This window comes from Oncorhynchus tshawytscha, linkage group LG23 (assembly GCF_018296145.1).
Source record: "Oncorhynchus tshawytscha isolate Ot180627B linkage group LG23, Otsh_v2.0, whole genome shotgun sequence".
NCBI lineage: Eukaryota > Metazoa > Chordata > Actinopteri > Salmoniformes > Salmonidae > Oncorhynchus > Oncorhynchus tshawytscha.
The window spans coordinates 787,434-811,325 of NC_056451.1; the positions used below are offsets into that span (position 1 = coordinate 787,434).

The following is a 23,892-nucleotide window of genomic DNA, read 5'->3' on the forward strand; positions in this document are numbered from 1 at the left end:
GGGAGTCAACATGCAAGGAGTCGAGGAATAAACCATTTTGGAGTCTGCTCTCTGCCACTACGTCATCAGCAGCAAAGTCCTGTATGGCAATTATTTTAAGTTAAATGAGAACGAAATGCAAACTTTACGAGCTGGAATTGAGGTACAGTAATGGTAGTACAGGTGCAATGCATAACCATCTGAGAGACAAACTGTTGCTGGCAGCAGCGCAGCTGCATTGTGAAATCGCGTGGTTATTATAGTTTATCTTCTTAGGGCTGGGGGCAGTATTAAGTAGCTTGGATGAATAAGGTGCCCAGAGTAAACTGCCTGCTACTCAGGCCCAGTTTATAATATATGCATATTAGTAGGCGATTTGGATAGAAAACACTCTGAAGTTTCTAAAACTGTTTGAATGATTTCTGTGATTATAACAGAACACATATGGCAGGCAAAAACCCGAGGAAAAAAATCCAACCAGGAAGTGGGAAATCTGAGGTTTGTAGTTTTTCAAGTCATTGCCTATCGAATATACAGTGTCTATGGGGTCATATTGCACTTCCTAAGGCTTCCACTAGATGCCAACAGTCTTGTTTGATGCTTCTACTCTAAAGGAGGGATGAATGAGAGCTGATTGAGTCAGGGCTCTGCCAGAGTGGCATGAGCTGATCACGTGAGAGTTAGCTTGCGTTCCATTGCATTTCTACAGACTAAAGAATTCTCCGGTTGGAACATTATTGAAGATTTATGATAAAAACATCCTAAAGATTGATTCTATACTTCGTTTGACATGTTTCTACGAACTGTAATATGACTTTTCGTCTGAACTTTCTTGCCCGCGCCTCGTGAGTTTGGATTGTGTACTAAACGGGTGAATAAAATGGAGGTATTTGGACATAAATTATGGACTTTATCGAACAAATCAAACATTTATTGTGGAACTGGGATTCCTGGGAGTGCATTCTGATGAAGATCATCAAATGTAAGTGAATATTTATAATGCTATTTCTGACTTCTGTTGACTCCACAATATGGCGGATATCTGTATGGCTTGTTTTGTTGTCTGAGCTCTGTACTCAGATTATTGCATGGTATGCTTTTTCAGTAAAGGTTTTTGAAATCTGACACAGCGGTTGCATTAAGGAGAAGTTTGTCTAAAAGTTCCAAGTCTAACACTTGTATTTTCATCAACATTTATGATGACTATTTCTGTAAATTGATGTGGCTCTCTGCAAAATCACCGGATGTTTTGGAGGCAAAACATTACTGAACATAACACGCCAATGTAAACAGATTTTTTTATATAAATATGAACTTTATTGAACAAAACATACATTTATTGTGTAATATGAAGTCCTATGAGTGCCATCTGATGAAGATCATCAAAGTTTAGTGATTCATTTTATCTCTATTTCTGCTTTTCGTGACTCCTCTCTTTGGCTGGAAAAATGGCTGTATTTTTCTGTTTTTAGGTGCAGACCAAACATAATCGTTTGGTGTGCTTTCGTCGTAAAGCCTTTTTGAAATCGGACACTGTGGTGGGATTAACAACAGGTGTATCTTTAAAATGGTGTAAAATACTTGTATGTTTGAGGAATTTTAATTATGAGATTTCTGTCGTTTTGAATTTAGCGCCCTGCATATGCTGTTGTCATATCGATCCCGTTAGCGGGATCTAAGCCATAATTAAACATTACAGTTTTTTTCCCATTCGTCACATCCCTAGTTTAGATGTACATTTCGCTATGCCTTTGTGCTGCTTGTGGTTGATTTGGAGGGAATTGACCTTCAGGCCCAATCGGCTAGTGTTTAATCAGTCTTATCGAAGCTGTCTGAAATCCTGCTCTGCCTGCTCACGGCCTCAGAGGCACAGCAGAGCAGACCTCAAAGAGATGGTATGCAGTTTAAGAGAATTCCCTCTGAGTGTATACATCTCCTACTAGACACAGTGGGAGTAACCCTAGGTGGGTCTGGGGAACGTTGGTCTTAAATGCCATCTGGTTTTGAGAGCTTTCTGTCTTCTAGGTTTCGTTAATTGTAAGTTCTAGTAAAAATAGCTATATTGTGTTTTTGCCCCTTGGTTACAATAACACCCTCAAGTTCAGGTTTGGGCATTAGTTTGATCTGGTAAAAGTGCTTAAACTCTTTCTGAGAAAGAATACCAAGAACTGGGCGAATCTCTCCACAGGACATATGTATGACTATGGTATGAGCTAATGTCACTTCCACAGACCTAAGTAATGAATGTAAACAAGTTGCCCCGAGACACTGATCTTACAGCAATGTAGCATTGTCATGGTCTGATGGTTATGGTGACAATTTGATGAAGGTGAGCTGGGCCTAGATCTGTAGGCTGCTTTCTACCTTCAGCGACCCTCAGGCCCAGGGGTCAGGGGATAGGGGCTGTTCTGCATGAGTGCAGAGGTCAGGCTGTTCCACCACTTTCTCCTGCCAGCTTGCGTCCGTGCCCAGAGAGGGGCATGTAGTCCTCCAGCTCTCTCTCCATCTGCCGTACCTCCGAGTAGACCTGTTTCCATGGGAACCAGTGAACCAGCAGCACCAGGCTAAATCGAGGAAAGGAGAGGCGGGAAAGAGGGTTTATCGGTTCTCCAGGCACAAGCTAATTTAATGTTTAGCTCATATTTTTATCCATCATTACCAGCTGTGGAAAGACCTTCCACAATGAGCACAAACTCATAACCCAGACTGCTCTTTGTTCTTGGTGTCTGTGCATATTAATATGGAGACAGTTCTGATATTGTACTGTTACAGCTTTTTATGTATTGAGTGACTGAATGGTGCTTGTAATGATGCCTCATGTTATGTGACCTCAACTTATCAAAGTTACAGTAGATCTCGATTTGTTGCTGTGTCTCAATCTTCAGATGTTAAGGTTAACATAGCAGGATTTCCAGCAGACCTGGTTGCTCAAAGAACTCTTTAACAACATTATCACAATGTTTCTAGCTGTTATTGGCATGGTCAGGTTTCCTCTCTCTTTTACAAACATCCAATGTCAGAATAATCTTGCTCCCTAAAGAAGTTAGAACATTACACTGGAGCCTGGGTGAACATTTTGCTTAGCTACTCAGTGCTGTTCCTCATGTCGTCCACACATTACAACCACTTACAATCAACATGTTAATACCGTTTCAGCCAAGGTGCTTCAAGGTGCCATATTGATAAGGCTGATGCCCTACAAAGCTTATATCTTTTGTGTTGATGAAATCCATTGGTAACCCCTCAAGTCTTTGTGAGGACATTTTAAATGCATGACACATATCCAGAGAAGGGATATTTAACCTGTCCTGTATTTTTAAACATGTCTCTGCAGACTCACTGCAAGTGTTCCATGGAACAAGAAGAGCGGCATGAAGGAGAGCGAGACTGCTTCTTCCTGGGTCTCCTTTCCCCTGGGTACCGCCATCACTGTTTGTGTGTCTGCTGACAATGCACCGCACTCACACTCCCCCTCCTCCACCCACAACCCCCCTCCTCACTTACTGGTCTGAGCTAGGCAGGAGCTAGGCAATCCCTTTCACAGCATGATATGCACTCCTCACACGCATGCACACAGAGACATAAAAATACACTCCGACCACACCCCAAGTCTACTTGGTACTGTTTCCAACTGATGACAGCAAAGGAATGTACTGTACAGGCAAAGGTTAAAGATAGACAGTAGAGAGGTGTGTCCCATTACAGGTTCCCACACTGAAGGACCTGATTCTGCAGAGTAAAGGATTCGCTGTTTAATTTTCTGATACTGATATTAGCTCTGGAGTTTTGCTTGTGACAACTCCTCTCAAAGGAATGTGTCACTGTAAGAAAATGGAACACTGCTGCATCGTCGGCTTCACTAACAGTACATTCACACCCTATAAGACTATAAATAGATCTTTGTGAATGAGTGAATCAGCAACTTTTCCCCGTCTGCATTCATCCACAGTAGAATTCTAATTACCATCCTGAGATTCCAGCATTGAAGTGTTTTGACTGTCAGCCTTCAACTGCTGTGCATTTTCTGTCTCACTTCCTTCATATGGTTCCTTTCTACCTGGTTATTGTAAAGCATTAAGGTAAGGGGGTCAGTGGGAAGGAAAAGCCTTTGTGAAACAACAGGAGGAAACATTGAGAGGAACCAGAGCCACTGGGGAATGGCAGGATCTCTTTCGGGTCTGGTTTGCTTACCTGATCTGACTGTCAGAATGGATTTGAGACAGACAGGCTACAGAGGACGGTGTTCTGGGCAGTGTAACGTGGGAGAGAGTTTGTGTGTGCGTTTTCAAGAAAATAACATGAGAGTCTCTGCCATATTTCCCCAACCCAAAGTGATTGCTCCCTGTGTAATACAACGATTATGAATTTGCCTATTATTTCTAAGCAGTGTAGTTCCTTATCCAATCTCAAATAATTGTGAAAGGAATACAATAATGACAATGTAGCCAAGTGAAATAAACGTTATTAATACATTTAATTAATATGATGACAGTCTGTATAGGATTAAGTGTTTGATTCATGTCTCGTGTAGCAGCAAGAACCAACTCTGGAGTTCCAAGCTCTAAACAACCATATATTTGAGCCAGTTGAGATGAGTTTCCAGGTGATCCATTGTCTCTCCAAGGGTGTGCCTCTTGACTGGTAGCCATTGGCAGTATGGTTGTTGAGCTTATGCACCATCAGAATGCCTCAGCACCGGACTCATCTTTTGAGTCAAAGTAAAAGTCACCAGACTCAGTCGGACTGTGATGGCGCCGAAGAACATTATTTTGTAATATTTTTTTTTTCGTGTTTTGTGTAACTTTTTTTAATGTAACATAATGTTGCTGCTACCTTATGACAAAAACAAATTCTGGACATCAGAAAAGTGATTACTCACCGTGGACTGGAAGAAACTTTTTCCTTTAACGTATCCAACGAGAAGGATATCCTGCTTTCACTGGAACAGGCCCAGATCCACGCCTATTGTGTGAAGAAAAGACGCCGGAAAAGGGGCCGCAGATCGGGCATTCTTCTGAGAATCCGGAGGCGAGCGAGTGAACTCCCACTGCCTTCCATTCTGCTGGCTAACATGTAATCATTGGAAAATAAAATTGATGACCTATGATTTAAGATGATCTTACCAACGGGACATTAAAAACTGTAACATCTTATGTTTCACCGAGATGTGGCTGAACAAAGATACAGACAATATAGAGCTTGCGGAATTTTCCATACACCGGCAGAACAGAGACGCTACCTCTGGTAAGACGAGGGGTGGGGGTGTGTGTCTTTGTCAATAACAGCTGGTGCGCAATGTCTAATATTAAAGAAGTCTCGAGGTATTGCTCACCTCTCTCTACCAAGAGAGTTCTCATCTGTATTATTCGTAGCTGTCTATTAACCACCACAAAACGAAGCTGGCACTAAGACCGCTCTCAACCAACTCTATAAGGCCATAAGCAAAGAAGAAAATGCTCATCCTGAAGCGGCACTCCTAGTGGCACGGGACTTTAATACAAGGGAAACCTAAATCAGTTTGACCAAAATTTTTACCAGCATGTCACATATGCAAATAGGGAAAAGAAATCCTAGATCACATTTACTCCACACACCAAAATGCATACAAAGCTCTCCCCCACCCTCCATTTGGCAAATCTGACCATAATTATATCTCCCTGATTTCCTGCTTACAAGCAAAAGCTGAAGCCAGAAGTACCAGTGACTCGCTCAATACGGAAGTGGTCAGATGAGCAGATGCTAAACTACAGGACTGTTTTGCTAGTACAGACTGGAATATGTTCCTGGATTCATCCAATGGCATTGAGGAGTACACCACCTCAGTCATCGTCTTCATCAATAAGTGCATCGAGGACGTCGTCCAACAGTGACTGTACGTACATATCCTAACCAGAAGTCTTGGGTTACAGGCAACATCTGCATTGAGCTAAAGGCTAGAGCTGCCGCTTTCAAGGAGCGGGAGACTAATCCGGATGCTTATAAGTAATTCCGCTATGCCCTCAGATGAAAGATCAAACAAGCAAAGCGTCAATACAGGAATAAGATTAAATCCTACTACACCGGCTCTGATGCTTGTCGGATGTGGCAGGGCTTGAAAGCTATTACGGACTACAAAGGGAAACCCAGACGTGAGCTGCCCAGTGACGTGAGCCTATCAGATGAGCTAAATGCCTTTTTATGCTAGCTTCAAGGCAAGCAACACTGAAGCATATACGAGAGCACCAGCTGTTCTGGATGACTGTGTGATAACGCTCTCGGTAGCCGATGTAAACAAAACCACGCTGAGGCTCCCACGCTGAGGTCTGTCCAACGCTGGTCCGACCAAGCTGACTCCACACTCCAAGACTGCTTCCATCACATGGACTGGGATATGTTTCGTATTGCGTCAGATAACAATATTGACGCATACGCTGATTCGGTGTGCAAGTTCATTAGAACGTGCGTTGAAGATGTCGTTCCCATAGCAACGATTAAAACATTCCCTAACCAGAAACCGTGGATTGATGGCAGCATTCGCGTGAAACTGAAAGCGTGAACCACTGCTTTTAATCAGGGCAAGGTGACTGGTAACATGACCGAATACAAACAGTGCAGCTATTCCCTCCGCAAGGCTATCAAACAAGCTAAGCGTCAGTACAGAGACAAAGTAGAATCTCAATTCAACGGCTCAGACACAAGAGGCATGTGGCAGGGTCTACAGTCAATCACGGACTACAAGGAAAAATCCAGCCCAGTCACGGACCAGGATGTCTTGCTCCCAGGCAGACTAAATAACTCTTTTGCCCGCTTTGAGGACAATACAGTGCCACTGACACGGCCTGCAACGAAAACATGCGGACTCTCCTTCACTGCAGGCGAGGTGAGTAAGACATTTAAACGTGTTAACCCTCGCAAGGCTGCAGGCCCAGACGGCATCCCCAGCCGCACCCTCCAGCTGGCCGGTGTGTTTACGGACATATTCAATCAATCCCTATACCAGTCTGCTGTTCCCACATGCTTCAAGAGGGCCACCATTGTTCCTGTTCCCAAGAAAGCTAAGGTAACTGAGCTAAACGACTACCGCCCCGTAGCACTCACTTCCGTCATCATGAAGTGCTTTGAGAGACTAGTCAAGGACCATATCACCTCCACCCTACCTGACACCCTAGACCCACTCCAATTTGCTTACCGCCCAAATAGGTCCACAGACGATGCAATCTCAACCACACTGCACACTGCCCTACCCCATCTGGACAAGAGGAATACCTATGTGAGAATGCTGTTCATCGACTACAGCTCGGCATTCAACACCTAAGTACCCTCCAAGCTCGTCATCAAGCTCGAGACCCTGGGTCTCGACCCCGCCCTGTGCAACTGGGTACTGGACTTCCTGACGGGCCGCCCCCAGGTGGTGAGGGTAGGCAACAACATCTCCACCCCGTTGATCCTCAACACTGGGGCCCCACAAGGGTGCGTTCTGAGCCCTCTCCTGTACTCCCTGTTCACCCACGACTGCGTGGCCACGCACGCCTCCAACTCAATCATCAAGTTTGCGGACGACACAACAGTGGTAGGCTTGATTACCAACAACGACGAGACTGCCTACAGGGAGGAGGTGAGGGCCCTCAGTGTGGTGTCAGGAAAATAACCTCACACTCAACGTCAACAAAACTAAGGAGATGATTGTGGACTTCAGGAAACAGCAGAGGGAACACCCCCCTATCCACATCGATGGAACAGTAGTGGAGAGGGTAGCAAGTTTTAAGTTCCTCGGCATACACATCACAGACAAACTGAATTGGTCCACTCACACAGACCGCATCGTGAAGAAGGCGCAGCAGCGCCTCTTCAACCTCAGGAGGCTGAAGAAATTCGGCTTGTCACCAAAAGCACTCACAAACTTCTACAGATGCACAATCGAGAGCATCCTGGCGGGCTGCATCACCGCCTGGTACGGCAACTGCTCCGCCCACAACCGTAAGGCTCTCCAGAGGGTAGTGAGGTCTGCACAACGCATCACCGGTGGCAAACTACCTGCCCTCCAGGACACCTACACCACCCGATGTTACAGGAAGGCCATAAAGATCATCAAGGACAACAACCACCCGAGCCACTGCCTGTTCACCCCGCTATCATCCAGAAGGCGAGGTCAGTACAGGTGCATCAAAGCTGGGACCGAGAGACTGAAAAACAGCTTCTATCTCAAGGCCATCAGACTGTTAAACAGCCACCACTAACATTGAGTGGCTGCTGCCAACACACTGACACTGACTCAACTCCAGCCACTTTAATAATGGGAATTGATGGGAAATGATGTAAATATATCACTAGCCACTTTAAACAATGCTACCTTATATAATGTTACTTACCCTACATTATTCATCTCATATGCATACGTATATACTGTACTCTATCATCGACTGCATCCTTATGTAATACATGTATCACTAGCCACTTTAACTATGCCACTTTGTTTACATACTCATCTCATATGTATATACCGTACTCGATACCATCTACTGTATCTTGCCTATGCTCCTCTGTACCATCACTCATTCATATATCCTTATGTACATATTCTTTATCCCCTTACACTGTGTATAAGACAGTAGCTTTGGAATTGTTAGTTAGATTACTTGTTGGTTATTACTGCATTGTCGGAACTAGAAGCACAAGCATTTCGCTACACTCGCATTAACATCTGCTAACCATGTGTATGTGACAAATAAAATTTGATTTGATTTGAACCTTTAAACAGGTCAACATTCACAAAGTCGCTGGGCCAGACGGATTACCAGGATGTGTACTTAAAGCATGCGAGGACTAACTGTCAAGTGTCTTCACTGACATTTTCAACCTCTCCCTGACAGAGTCTGTAATACCTACATGTTTCTGCTAGAAACATGTACTCAAGGAAGCGAAGGTTAACTGCCTAAATTATTACCGCCCCGTGGCACTCACGTCGGTAGCCATGAAGTGCTTTGACCGCCCCAGAAGATCCACAGAAGATGCCATCTCAATTGCACTCCACTGCCCTTTCTCACCTGGACAAAAAACCTCAGACTTTTGTTCTTGATTAATGAAAATATTCTTGGGAAATGCCAAGGGAAATTACCATGGCTGCTGGCACCAGCCTTGCCCTTCAATGTATCCTTGTTAAAGGATTTAGTGTACTCATTCCAATTACAGGGCCTCGAAAGAGTCCTGTATTGTTGTTTTTTGTCACTACCACCCCGAGTCGGGAACGGGTAATTTGCGCAACCTCCGGCCTTCCCTGGAGAACGGCCGGGGCACGTTTCTACCCTGTGAGGTGAGAAGGTGCAATCAACCGCGTGCCCAGCAGGATGCCGTGCACTGCCCGTGGCCGACTCCACAGGAGCCGGGGCGCCGCTCGAGATGACTTTGTCAAGCTGGAGGTTTTAGTAGGAACCGCACAACCGAGCCAACAACACAGTTTGAGAAACACACGTGTCTCTGGCGCCTGGTGCGTAGCAGGGTGGCCCCCTACCACAGGCATTGCTTCCTGTGCGTGCCACTGCCCGCATTGGAACACCAATGTAGGGCCACTGGGTCAGACAGGTCGGCTGGGTCTCGCTCGGACGGGGCTCGGCTGGAGCGTATCGGAGAAACGGGGTAAACCAAATCCGAAAGGGGCTCCACCAATAGAGGCAAATCCACGTGGGGCGGGAGGAACCATCCTGCCAACGGGGGACCTCCCAGGTGGATAACGGATGCAATTGGTCAGAAGGAATGAAACTGGCTGGACAACAGAGGAACCATGCATCAACCATGCATGCAAGGTGAACGTTGGGATAGAGCAGCTGCCAAGGACAGAGCTCAATATCCTCCCGCAACCAAGCTGGGAACTGGGCTCGAGCAAACAACAACCAAACGGTCGCCGAAGGGAGGATCACCTTCGGAGCGTTAAAACCGTGGTCCAGAACCCTCGAAATAGCCCATTTCTACATAACCACACGGGTCTTGAAGTTTGCCACCGTCCCCGGATCTCTAGGACATTGTTCCCAGGTTTCTGAAATCGCGCTGGTTCCTGTCTAGTCAACCTGGAGCTGAGTGAGGCTACTACCGGACAGGCCGCATTATCGACATTAGCCCTGCCACCCACAGTGCTTCAGTGTTTCGCCGCCGTTAGGGGTCAAATCCCCCAACCCCCGTTTTCATCTTTAAACGTTAATAACTCAAGGTTCAAGTCCAACCAAACCGTTTTTCAATAACATTTTATAATAGAAAATCGCGTTTGAAAAAATGTATAGGGGTCGGGGGAGAGAGGCTTCCTGTGGGTCCAGTTCCGGTTTGACCACCGAACTGTAGCCCGTCACCAAAGAGGGTACCAGTCAAAATGTGGGACCTCTAGCCCCTCAAAGTATTTTTTAAATATAATTTATTAGATATTTTATTTGAAAAATTGTCCACTTTTTTTTTTTGTCCAGCCGTGCAACTGGTGATTACGAGGTGAAAATTTTGTGATGGCTCTTAATGGCTTCAGGGGGGTGCTGGAGGTCCATGGGAGTAACTCCAACCCGGGATTGTCTACAGGGGGGCGCCACTGAGTATTCTAAGCCGTTTTTAACTACCAGCACCTGGGAACCCAGTGTAAGTCAATGACAGAGCGCTGCTGAAAAATTATTATATTCAGCTGTGCATCTGGTGATTGAACAGGTTACCAGGTGTTGATATGGGGAAATGGGCCAGCCCTCATCCAGTAGCCCCCCCCCAAAAAAGGGGGACAGAGCAGCCAACCTCCACAGAGAGCCCCCCTGAAGGACAGTGGAACTACGGGCCTCTGGGCCTACACTCCCTGCCCGGGTCAACAAGCCCTCTCTCTGGGCCTGAGAGTATAGCTTACTCCATGGAACTACTGACCTCCAGACCACTAGGCCTGCACTCCCTGCCCGGGTCAACACCTCTCTCTCTCACTCTCTCTCACCCCCCTCTGTAACCTCGCCCAACAGGCGAACCGGGGTACCCACACTTAAGCACCCCTCCTCAGACACTAAAGTATATAGCCCACTGTGACGAACCACGTGCACCTGGTAACCTGAAACAGCATCTGTGCACCTGGTGACCCACCCGCTTTCTGCTCAGAGACTAAGTCCACACATATGGGTTACCAGGTGCTGGTGGAAATTTCAACCTGGGTCTCCTCCTTCGCTCATCTGCTTGTCCTCTCTCTCTCTGGGCCTCTGGTCTCTTGTACTCTGGCTCCTGGCCCTTCTCTGTGCAGCTGGTAACCCGTTAGTAAAAGGAGGACGGTGGAGGAAGCCGCCTTCCGTCCCCGACAAAAGCCTGGATCGAGGGCTGACTTTAAATAGATCACAGCGAGTGAGTTGCTCTGCAACATACGAAACCCTGACCCAGAATCAGGTAATCTACCAGTGATTTAGCACCATGTTCCCCACAAACATGTGGTGCGCATCAGGAGAGGAGCAGCAACTCATCTGGCCACACCCCAACCCCGTCACAAACGGCTCTACTCACCTGCCAAAAGAAGCAGGCTATCCCGGGCCAACTGAAGATCAACAGCGCTACGGTATCATTACGTTTAGGGGGGTTTAGTCATAATCCCACAGATGGTAGCTTCACACCATTGGCTCCTCAGCCAAGCACATACACCAAATGTCTGAACCTGCGGTTCCTCTTGTACTGAGAAGGATTACTATTGCAACAACAAATCATCAGTAGGGTAAAACTAACTTGTCTCACGACTGTCTAAACCCAGCTCACGTTCCCTATTAGTGGGTGAACAATCCAAGGCTTGGTGAATTTTGCTTCACAATGATAGGAATAGCCGACATCAAAGGATCAAAAAGCGACGTCGCAATGAACGCTTGGCTGCCACAAGCCTGTGGTAACTTTACTGACACCTCCTGCTTAAAACTCAAAAAATCAGAAGGATGGTCAGGCCCCGCTTTCCGGGTCTGTATTCATACTGAAAATCAAGATCAAGCGAGCTTTTGCCCTTCTGCCCATTCTCGATGCCTTGTTTTAATTACACAGTCGGATTCCCCTGGTCCGAACCAGTTCTAAGTCAGCTGCTAGGCGCCGGCCGAGGTGACCTGCCAGAGACCCTGCGCAAATGAGGCCGGCGAGCGTCGTAGCTGGGGAGATCAGCGAGAAGAGCCTGGTACGCATCCAGAGTCGCTGCTGCCAACCACCGGACCCAATCCATCACCGGTCCGCCTTTGGCCCACTGGCAGACACCACCCCGATGAACCCCCGCACGCAGCCCCTTGCGAGACCACGCAAGATAGCCCCCGAGAAGAGTCAAACTTCCAACGTTGGCGAGGGTGACTGAGCAACTGCTCCCCCAGCTGCGGCTTGAGATCTGACTTGCCGACTTCCCTTACCTACATTGTTCTAACATGCCAGAGGCTGTTCACCTTGGAGACCCCCCCCGAATGGCGTTCGCCCATCTCTTAGGACCAACTGATCCATGTTCAACTGCTGTTCACATGAAACCCTTCTCCACTTCGGCCTTCAAAGTTCTCATTTGAATATTTGCTACTACCACCAAGATCTGCACCCGGGCCCGTGCCCTAGGCTTCCGTGCTCACCGCGGCGGCCCTCCTATTTGTCGCGGTGTAGCCCTCGAGGCTCCCGTGGCCGGCGACGGCCGGGTATGGGTCCGACACTCCAGTGCCATCCATTTTCAGGGCTAGTTGTTTTGGCACGTGAGCTGTTACACACTCCTTAGCGGATTCCGACTTCCATGGCCACAGTCCTGCTGTCTATATCGACCAACACCTTTTCTGGGGTCTGAGGATCATCGGCATCGGGCGCCTTAACCCGGCATTAGGTACATCCCGCAGCGCCAGTTCTGCTTACAAAAGTGGCCCACTAGCGGCTCACCTTCCACAGTCGGCTCCAAGCCAGCGAGCCGGGCTTCTTACCCATTTAAAGTTTGAGAATAGGTTGAGATCGTTTCGGCCCCAAGACATCTAATCAATCGCTTTACCAGATAAAACTGCGAGACTTCGAGTGCCAGCTATCCTGAGGGAAACTTCGGAGGGAACCAGCTACTACATGGATTGATTAGTCTTTCACCCTTATACCCAGGTCGGACGACCGATTTGCACGTCAGGACTGCTACTGACCTCCACCAGAGTTTCCTCTGGCTTTGCCCTGCCCAGGCATAGTTCACTATCTTTCAGGTCCTATCGCACGCGCTCACGCTCCACCTCCCTGACAGAGCGTGTGAGACGGTTTCCCCACAGGGCCGGGATCCCACATCAGCCGGCGCGCACCGACCCTCACTTTCATTGCGCCACGGGGTGTGTTCAGAGAAAGCGCTCTGACTTGCGGGTTAGACTCCTTGGTCCATGTTTCAAGATGGGTCGCCACTGACCCCTGGCGCCAGTTTACGTGAGCCGATCCCCGACCTGGTGACGCAATGCGGTCGGGTGCACACTGAGGACAGTCCGACCCGGTTGACAGTCGTGCCGGGGCCAGGGGACCCTGTGCCCCCCGCAGGGGGACATGATGCGGCCCGGGAAGCGGCGAGTACGGAGAAGGGGCGCTGTAAAGAGCATGGACGAAACCGGTAGCCACATTTTCCCCCAGCCCTTTTCCTCCACTTAGTAGTATGCTTAAATTCAGGGGGTTGTCTCGTCTGATCTGAGGTCGTAGTCAAAGTAAATGGAATGTGGCTGGGCGTCCGGGCTCACCTTTTCAATCCAGTTCAGGTCGGCGGTCAGAGCTCAGCGGCCCAAACTTAACCCCGAGCGCTACCCTGAGAACTGGTGGCGGCCTGCGACCCAGCCGCGGAACCCCGTGGGTTCCGGGGATGGCAAAGCAACCCTCAGACAGGCGTAGCCCCAGGAGGAACCTTGGGCCGCAAGGTGCGTTCAGTGTTGCTGATCAATGTGTCCTGCAATTCACTTTAGTTCTCGCAGCTAGCTGCGTACTTCATCAACACACGAGCCGAGTGATCCATCCACGAGCCGAGTACAAGGTTTGAGGTTGAACGAAAAGCATCCGGGTGCGCCACCACCGCGACGGACTGGGAGACATTTAAACCCTCGCCTGCACCGGGGTGCAGAGTGGTTGGCTAGGTTCCCTGAACCGTTCGAGGGTCCTGGGTGAAACCCAAAGCTTAATGTTGGAGACCAAGGCGGGAAGACCCGCTTCAATGGCAATCCCCTTCGGATGCGGCTAACACACCTGCCCACGGGGAAAGGTGGGGTGGAGCCGGCCGGGCGCAACCCAGATGACATGGAGATGCAGGGAACCAGGCTGGGGCCGATGCCACCCTCCCGGCCAAGAACCCCACCCCGAGGGAAGGGAGAGGCGGGGGGCGTGAGCCCCCAACCCACAGCAGAGTTGTTATTTTTTGGAGCACAGCCCCGTGCCGGCGGCTGGAAACCCGTTAATGATCCTTTTGCAGGTTCACCTACGAAAACCTTGTTACGACTTTTACTTCCTCTAGATAGTCAAGTTTGAGCGTCTTCTCGGCGCTCCGTCAGGGCCGTGACCGACCTCCGCAGGGCCGATCAGAGGACTTCACTAAACCATCCAATCGGTAGTAGCGACTGGTGGTGTGTGTACAAAGGCCAGGGACTTAATCAACACGAGCTTATGATCCGCTCTTACTGGGAATTCCTTGTTCATGGGAAATAATTGCATTCCCCAATCCCTATCATGAGTGGGGTTCAGCGGGTTACCCACGCCTCTCTGTGGAGGGTAGACACAAGCGGAGCCACTCAGTGTGCCGCGCGTGTAGCCCCGGACATCACAGACCTGTTATTGCTCAATCTCGTGTGGCTGAAAGCCACTTGTCCCTCTAAGAAGTTGGACACCGACCGCTCGGGGCCGCATGACTAGTAGCATGCCGGAGTCTTGTTCATTATCAGCGTTCAACACCATAGTTCCCACAAAGCTCAACAATGAGACGACCTATAAGGAAGAGGTCAGAGAACTGGCAGTGTGGTGCCAGGACAACAGGCCCCAATTAACATCGACTGGGCTGTAGTGGAGCGGGTGGAGAGTTTCAAGTTCCTTGGCGTCCAAACGTAACAAGACAGTTGTGAAGAGGGCACCTCAAAACCTTTTCCCCCTCAGGAAACTGAAAAGATTTGGCATGGATCCCCAGATCCTCAAAAGGTTCTACAGCTGCACCACCTGTGTGTGCGTCCTCACACACTATTGAACTAGGTGATTGATTAGCAATGCATATGGAGCTGTCTGACAATCTACTGACAAATTTTCAAAGCTAATCAGTAGCCTACGTCAGCTAGCTGCCTAGGCAATTTTGTGTTGTTGTATAACTCCAGGATTTTTGGAGTCAACTCTGACTCTTGTGGTCAAGGAGTCGACTCCACTACTATTCATTAGTGTGTGTGTACACATGCTTGTGTGTGTGTACACATGCTTGTGTGTGTGTACACATGCTTGTGTGTGTGTACACATGCTTGTGTGTGTGTACACATGCTTGTGTGTGTGTACACATGCTTGTGTGTGTGTACACATGCTTGTGTGTGTGTACACATGCTTGTGTGTGTGTACACATGCTTGTGTGTGTGTGTACACATGCTTGTGTGTGTGTGTACACATGCTTGTGTGTGTGTGTACACATGCTTGTGTGTGTGTGTACACATGCTTGTGTGTGTGTGTACACATGCTTGTGTGTGTGTGTACACATGCTTGTGTGTGTGTGTACACATGCTTGTGTGTGTGTGTGTACATGCTTGTGTGTGTGTGTGTACACATGCTTGTGTGTGTGTGTGTACACATGCTTGTGTGTGTGTGTGTACACATGCTTGTGTGTGTGTGTGTACACATGCTTGTGTGTGTGTGTGTACACATGCTTGTGTGTGTGTGTGTACACATGCTTGTGTGTGTGTGTGTACACATGCTTGTGTGTGTGTGTACACATGCTTGTGTGTGTGTGTGTACACATGCTTGTGTGTGTGTGTGTACACATGCTTGTGTGTGTGTGTGTACACATGCTTGTGTGTGTGTGTGTACACATGCTTGTGTGTGTGTGTGTGTGTGTACACATGCTTGTGTGTGTGTGTGTACACATGCTTGTGTGTGTGTGTGTACACATGCTTGTGTGTGTGTGTGTACACATGCTTGTGTGTGTGTGTGTACACATGCTTGTGTGTGTGTGTGTACACATGCTTGTGTGTGTGTGTACACATGCTTGTGTGTGTGTGTACACATGCTTGTGTGTGTGTACACATGCTTGTGTGTGTGTACACATGCTTGTGTGTGTTTATGTGTGTGTGCACGTACATACTGTATGCATACTTGTTTAAATGGGTGTGCTTGCATGAGAGATGATGATGTGCTTGCTCACTCTGGCAGGCTTTCCCCTTGTCGTCCTGGCAAAGCCCTAATGTGTGTTTCCCTGCTCTGAGCTGGAGTCTAGACTACACTGCCATGCATAATTCAGACGGTGCTCTCCCCCACCCTAAAACCGCCTAATCATTCTGTTTAAAGGTTGCATCAATACTATGCCAGAGATTATTACGCCTTACACTGTGATGGCCAACGTGTGCTCAGTTCAAACAACACAAGTAGGAAGGGGGAAGTCACTTTCCTTTCTTCTTTTTTCTTTCTCTCTCTCTCGATATTTCAAAATACAATATGTTTCGCCCTCCTACGCACTCTGCCTTCATAGTGGGGTCTTTTTTCTCCCCATTCATCTTCCCACTCTTTACCTGTCTTTTCCTGTCTCTCCCACTCATGCCTTTTTTATTTCTCAGTCTCACACTCCTGTAGTATTCTCACACTCACTTTTCTTTCTTGGGAATTGTGTGTGAAGAGACCACATTGGTACATGACCTAGCTACAGTATAAAACAATCCCTTTTCTAACTATTCTAGCTAATTCCCAAGACTTAACACCACAATGTAGCTGGACAGCTCAGAACATTTTCTTGTCTACCTCTCTTACTGTGAGGCATTTGAGTTCATTTTAATGCTGTCACACTACTGTTGATGGTACTCTGCTGTAAACAAAGTTAACTTCTGTTTGGCGAAACAGACTAAATGGATGATCATCATATGTGGGGGAACATGGAAATGGAGCTGATAATCTGTCAATTCACTTCCAAAAAGGAAGAGTGTTTCTGTTTTATTTTACATTGTAATGAACCCAGACTGTGCTGTGTTTTTCAGGAACATATGGAGAGAGAGAGAGAGAGAGACCCGGGCTCATGTCAAAACCTGTCACCGCTGCCCAAGCTGGAGTCTGTCAGACTAGTCTTCTGCTAGGCCTGTTTAGCCAGCCGCTGGAACACTGAATGACTCCACACAGCCTCTCAGAGTTCTCTCTCTCTCGCACACTCACTCACCCTGTCAACTTGTCAGCCTCTGCCACTGCTTTTGCCTTACCCAGGGAAGGTGGGAGGAGACACTGTCTTACACACTGTCTTCTGAAATATTATTCAGACTAAATTATGATTTACTCCTGATTGATTTAAAATAAAACTTGTTAAAAAGTATTATATATTAAGATGTTATCATACTTTTATTGATTGTTATACTTATGCACCTGATTACCTAATAGTGTGGCCTATTATGAACACCAGAGATATGGAGGGATATCTTTATATCCTGTTGCAGCAGGGAGGAGAACACAGTTTAAAATGCAAAGATCACTATGCACATGAGCAGAGAGAGTAAGAGAGTAAGCTATCCTGAGAAGTGTGTGTTGATGGCTCTGCTCTGATGATGATGATGGATGTCAGTGGATGGGCCTCAGCTCGGACTGTCAGCAGTTGGCTACGGCAGCTCAGTGACATTTGCTCCCAGAATGTGTTTTGATTGGCTGCGGTACAAGATTTCTGTGTGTGGAGTTGAGACCTGGGTTTCTCCTAATGTGGGAAATATAGCAGCAGATATGTCTTGATAAAAGAGGGGAGCACTTCCTCATCTTCCTGCAGTCTTTTTTTTCTCTTCAGCTACTTCACCCATTGCTGTCAACTCATTTTTACTCATTACAAGAAGATAGCCCCCCTTTCCCTAGCTTTAGAACAAGATCAAATAAGCTCAGGCTGAATTTCAAACGTTTGTTTAGACTTGGTGCCATGACATTGTGTCACACTTTTACCCCCTCTGTTGGTGCTGCTGCCCTGGATGTTGACCTTGCTTGGCCATCTCAGAGCAGTGGTGTCTCATGCAGACTGTGCTCTAGCCAGATGGTTTGGAGTCAGAGGTAGATACACAGTGGTGTGGTAGACTTTTCTCTCTCACTGTGTCTGATCTCTTTTTGGAACTAGGAGGTTTTATGTTTGATATTGCACATTAGTGCATTGAGACCATTCGAGCACATTTCTGCATACCGAACCAATATTACAGGGTAGAGGTACACTGAAATAGACATGTTCTGTATGTGGCAGAGACCCTTCAGCATACAGGTAGGGCAAGAACAGATCAGAGCAATAACAGTATTACCGCAATTACGTCGCTAATGTGATCATTAGAACTCTTCCCCCACTCATCAGGCCAAGGAAATGTGGCCTTATTTGTCAGGGTATGATATGTGGCAGTAATATCAACGTGAGAGTCAGTGTTTGGTCACAGGGCTTTGACTAGGCCTCAACCCCATGACAAACAGTCTGTTTTTGGTGTCTGTGGGGACTGGCCACCTAGCCATTGATAGTGTCACGAGTCATAACCAATAATGATGAAACAAATGCCTAGGTGTATTTTGTCAGGTCTGCCTAAGCTCTGTGACTCACTTCTGCTTATTTCTGTTTCTGCAGATCCAGTGAGGTGCTTAGATTGACCAATGACGGCCTAAGAGGAACAAGAGAAGACCCAGAGGTTTCTACTCAGCAGAACCACAGTGTCAGAACGGTCCAGCAGTATGCCAAGCCAAACCCTCCTCTAGCTCCCAGTCCACGGTGAAGACCTGTCACAATGGCTCAGGCCGGATGGGAACAGGCTTACTCCGTGATGAGAGAGGATCTATGTTTACCTACATCCTCTATGCTGCTCTGGGGCACATTTTAATTATGTCTTATTTGATCCTCTTGAATGACTTTTGGCCTGCTCATAAAAAAGGTACTCCATTAGATGTTCCCTTGTCCCAGGCATCTCTGCGGCACTGTGGCTAGCCTCATGAGGCTGTGTGGCACACTGCTCCCAGAGGCATTCCCTGTGTGTCTGTAAGGCCTCCTCCCCACTCTATGGAGGCGGAGCACAGCCATCCTGCTGATGGTGAGCGATCCGGAAGGAAACAGCAGCCTCTGTCTGCTGAGGCCGCTGAGTCCCCCACAGGGTCCCGTCCACCTCAGCCACAGCAGCCGCCATCCAACCCCTGCCCTGTCCACGTTGGCCAGGGACGCCACCACCACCGCAAGCCCAAGCGTAGCGACCTGCTTCTCAGGCTTCAGCATCAGCACAAGACCCAAGCAGCAGCATGGCAGCTCTCAACAGACACCCCAGGTCCTTCAGGAGGCAGCATCTCCTCCCCCTCCCCCTCCACCTCATCCCTACAATCCTCCTCTACCCAAGGCCACAAAACTCAGGGGGTCCAGTCCCAGCCCAGTCAGGAAGCCCCAGAGGACAGCCCGTCTAAAAGAGGTGAGAGGAAGCCCCAGAAAACGGGGAAGTATGTGTGCACTTACTGCGGCCGTCCATGTGCCAAACCCAGCGTTCTCCAGAAACACATCCGCTCTCACACAGGGGAGAGGCCTTACCCCTGCGTCCCCTGTGGCTTCTCCTTCAAGACCAAGAGTAACCTGTACAAGCACCGCAAGTCCCACGCCCACCGAATCAAGGCAGGCCTGGCATCCAGCCAGGACGAGCTGAGCCTGAGCGGACCTGCGATGAGCGCCCCGGGAGAGGATCCCGAGGAGCCTACAGAGGGGGAGAGCACAGACTCTGAGGAGGAGTCGGGTCAGTACAGGAAGGAGAGGTTGAGCAAGCAGAAGAGTAGCAGCAGTTTGGCACTATTAGAGCAAGAGGGAGGCCAGAGGTCTGACGACTCACAGGCCGTGAAGCAGAGACTGGCCATGAGGCTGAGTGAGAGGAAGCGTGGCCCCATGGCCTCCCCAGAAGACCCTCCCTCCTCCTCCACCTCCTCCTCACTGGGCCCCAGCAGTAAAGGCAGCCAAGAGTCAGGCTACTTCTCCCTTTCGAGGAGCACTGAGATGAGCCGAGCTGACTCCCAGGTGAGCCCTCCCACCGCCAAAACTTATGCCGAGATCATCTTGGGCAAGTATGGATGGCTTGGAGGGCAGCGCGGTCCCCATCAGCAGCACGCCCACTCTTCTTCACCAGGGATGGAGGAGAAGAGCAGCATGCCCTTTAGCGTGCCCAAGACGCAGGTCATCGAGCACATCACCAAACTCATCACCATTAACGAGGCGGTAGTGGACACCAGCGAGATCGACAGCGTCAAGCCCAGACGCTCCTCACTCTCCAGGAAGAGTAGTCTGGAGTTACCCAAGTTCTCCTGCCCCAAAGACCCCTATATGTTTGAGCCTAAGGGAGAAAGCCCAAGCCCCAGTATGGCAGGCCAATCATTCTTTCCCCATGTCCAAGACGTGGACCCATCTGGGGTCCAGAAGTCTTCCTCCTCAGTGCCTCTGCTGAGAAGCCACTCAATGCCCACCTCAGCAGGCCAGGGAAACCACTCCACCACCTCTCCCTGGGGCTTCTGTCGTCTGAGCCACTCCGTTGATGAGCAGCAGGCCGTGGTGGCTGAGATGAGGGTGGGCGGGCAGCACCGTTTGCTGAGACGCCAGCCCGCCATCGAGATGCCCGTCGGGGCTGAACTCAGCCTGGAGGAGGCTGGCCCCTCCTACACAGTAACAGAAAGTGGTCTAACCAGGAAGCAGCAACAGCAGCAACGCAAATGTCCAAGGCTCTATGAGTGCAAGGCCTGCGGAGTCTGCTGTAAACAAAGGGAGAGTTACGAGGCCCACAAGGGCCTTTGCACAGGCCAGCCAATAAAGGAGCTGGAGAGAGGAGAGGTGGATGGGGCGTGCCGGGATGACCGTCCCCAGATGATGCACTATAAATTCCAGGCACTGGCCATGGCAGTGAGGAAGAGGAGGAAAGAGGAGAGTCTGGAGGAGGATCCTCCTAGCCCCGGGCCTACAGCTGTTGTGACCTGCAGCCACGCAATCACCACTGCAGTGCCAAGCCTGGTGGAGCAGAGTGAGGCCTTTTCAGGTGCTCTCTCACAGGCTGAGCAGCAGCAGCAAGATAGGAAGGGCATCTCTGTCATCCAGCACACCAGCTCCTTCGAGAAGCAGGAAAGTATGTCCATGGAGAGCCAGGAGTCTATGGGTCTCAGAGAGAGCCAGTCAACACTGCAAAAACAGCCGCAGCCAAAATCATCACCCTCCATGTCCCGCCTGGTCCGCCAGCACAACATCCAAGTGCCAGAGATCCTAGTGACGGTGGAGCCTGACGCTGATATGGTGTCAGTGTCGCCTACGGTGATGGCATCCTCGTCCAAGGAGCCAGAGAGAGTGGTGGAGGAGTTCCAGTGGCCTCAGCGCAGCCAGAGTATGGCTCAGCTCCCTGCCGAGAAGCTGCCACCAAAGAAGAAGCGTCTCCGTCTAGCCGAGGCTGCTGCCCAGTCTTCCGGGGAGTCCAGCTTTGAGTCGGTATCGCTGGGGCCCCGGAGCCCCAGCCAGGAGAGCAACATTTCCCACTCACCCAGCCGATCTGCCTCCTTTGAAGACATGGGGGGAAAACCTGCTGAGCCTTCCCCCTGGGGTTCCAGCTGCATCCAGGGCTCCCACATGCTAGCCGTGCCCTCGGGCCCCCACCAACAATATCAACCCCAAAGAGAGATGCGGCGCTCAGCCTCGGAGCAGGCCCCTGCCAGCCCACAGCATACGGACGAGGTTGTGGAGACGAGGAGCAAATCCTTTGACTATGGGTCCCTATCGCCGCAGCAGTCTGCATCAGCCTGGAGGGAGAGGAGGAAGTGCCTACTGGTGAAGCATGCCACCCTGGGCGAGCCAGACCACGAGGAAGGGGCCGTGGCCAGCCACTCGGGCAGACCAGGGAGCCCCAAGCCGAGCCCATCCTACACCAGCCACCTTGCCCTCCACCCAGCTGAAGCCAGCACCTCGAGGCTCAGCCCGGAGGCCATAGGGAAGACTGTGCAGCTGTTCCACCAGCCCCGGATACCCCCATTCCCCATGCAACCAACTGGGCATGATCGGTTCCCTCTTGGCCAGATAGCCCAGCTCCACCCTGTCACCACTGCCATCTCAGATGTTCTCTCCACCCACATCATTCACAGAACCTTCTTACACAAACACCCTTCTCCTCCAACCATACAAGTCCACCCAGGGCAGCTTCACGTGGCAGAATGCTTAGGCCTGCCCCTCCATCCTTTCTCAGCTCTGCTCTCCCTGCAGAACCCCACCGGGGCTGGCGAGACTGTGTACCTCCCTGTTTCCCCTGGGCTCACCATCCAAGTCCCCACACAGACCCCCATACCCTCCACTGTGGTTCTCCCTTCCCCATCTCCTCAGTCCTTAGTCCCCCTACCCTGCCTCTATCCCCCGCCTGTCATCGCAACGTGCCTGGCGCAGCTGACGCCAGTCGTGTCACTGGTGGTTCCAGTGCGTCTCCAGACCCACATGACCACCTATGCCAGTGCCCTGTACACCACCCTATCCCAGATCTTGGCATCAGCCCACTCCCAGGAGCCCATCTGCTGCATGGCCATGGTTATCATGGGCCAGCTGGAGCAGGACAAGCTGTAGAGGTCCTATCTGAAGATCCACACCCCGGACTTCAAGAGCTACCTGCCCCTGTCTCTGCCCCTGGTGCTGGGCTCTGTGTCCAGGGAGGGCTACGGGCCACTGGGGGCTGGAGGGAGCAAACGCATGCTCTCCCCTGCAGCCAGTCTGGAGCTTAGCACAGAGGCCCAGCGCCAGCAGAAACGAGTGAAGGAGGAAGAGAAGGTGGGAGAGGAAGAGCAAAATAGGGGTACTGGGGGAGAACCTGAAGCAGGGGAGGATGAAGAGAAAGAGCCGGAGAGGGCACAGATAGGAGTAGTTACTGTGAAAGTCGAGGAGGAAGAGAAGGTACGGGACCCAGAGGGGCACAGGGAAGAGAGGGAGATACAAGGGAAGGCTGAACCTAAGAAAGAAAAGGGGAGGGAGGAGAATGCGAGCCAGGGAGTGAGTGCTTCCTTTGTACCCCAGAGTCCAGAGCGAGCCAAAGCCCCCTCGTATACCAGCCTTCACACAACCACCTCAGTCAGCTGGTGCTACTTGAACTACGTGAAGCCCAGCCCATCTGCTCAGAGGGAGTCTCAAACCTCCGTTTACACCTCCTGGAGCGTCAGCATGCACAACCCCAACCTGCCAGGCCTGTCCACCAAGCTGGCCCTGTCCCTGCTGAGCTCCAAGCAGAAGCACAGCTCGGAGACATACACCATGGCCACAGCTCTAACCCCTGCAACAGGCAAGGTGGTCTCTGCCAGCAGCAGAAAGACCTACATTTCAGAGGTAAATATAACAGCAATATTCAATAACTTGGAAAACACAGCATGGGCCAATTAGACCAAAACTACCAAAACCACTGATTTAGTTTTAGTTATGATTTATATAGTATAATGCATACCCCACAATTCCACAGCTGGAAATTACCAGACACTATGCTGTTAGATTATATACTACAACCAAAACATTAAATGTTTGACATTAATTGTTGTTCCAATGTACTGTATATCATCATTGCCAACCACGATGTCAGAGTGCGTTGGTGAATTTGCCTGTGTCTGTCTTTGAGTGTAGGTACATGCTATCCCACCCAGCACCCCCGTCGAAGTGAAGGAGCCACCACAGCAGCCTGAGAAGAAGGGGAAGAGAGAAGAGCAAGGGCCCTCCACCTCCAAACAGAGCGAACCTCTCCGCGTCCAAATCTTCGAGGGCGGGTAAGAGAAAGAGGCCACAGGAGTACTGCATACTTCTCTGATCAGCTAATACTA

The 23,892-nt window shown here is 49.7% G+C and overlaps 1 protein-coding gene and 1 pseudogene across 1 annotated transcript in view; one reads left to right on the forward strand and one right to left on the reverse strand.

Moving 5' to 3' along the window:
- The window catches only part of LOC112223189 (transcription factor HIVEP3-like), a 70,309-nt gene that overhangs the window by 29,579 nt on the left and 16,838 nt on the right, over positions 1 to 23,892 (forward strand). The window contains 2 exon segments of the mRNA XM_042304419.1: positions 18,686 to 23,410; positions 23,699 to 23,838. Coding sequence (XP_042160353.1) covers positions 19,112 to 23,410; positions 23,699 to 23,838 — 4,439 coding nt within the window. The 5' untranslated portion in view covers positions 18,686 to 19,111.
- On the reverse strand, positions 13,769 to 13,920 carry LOC112223191 (annotated as a pseudogene).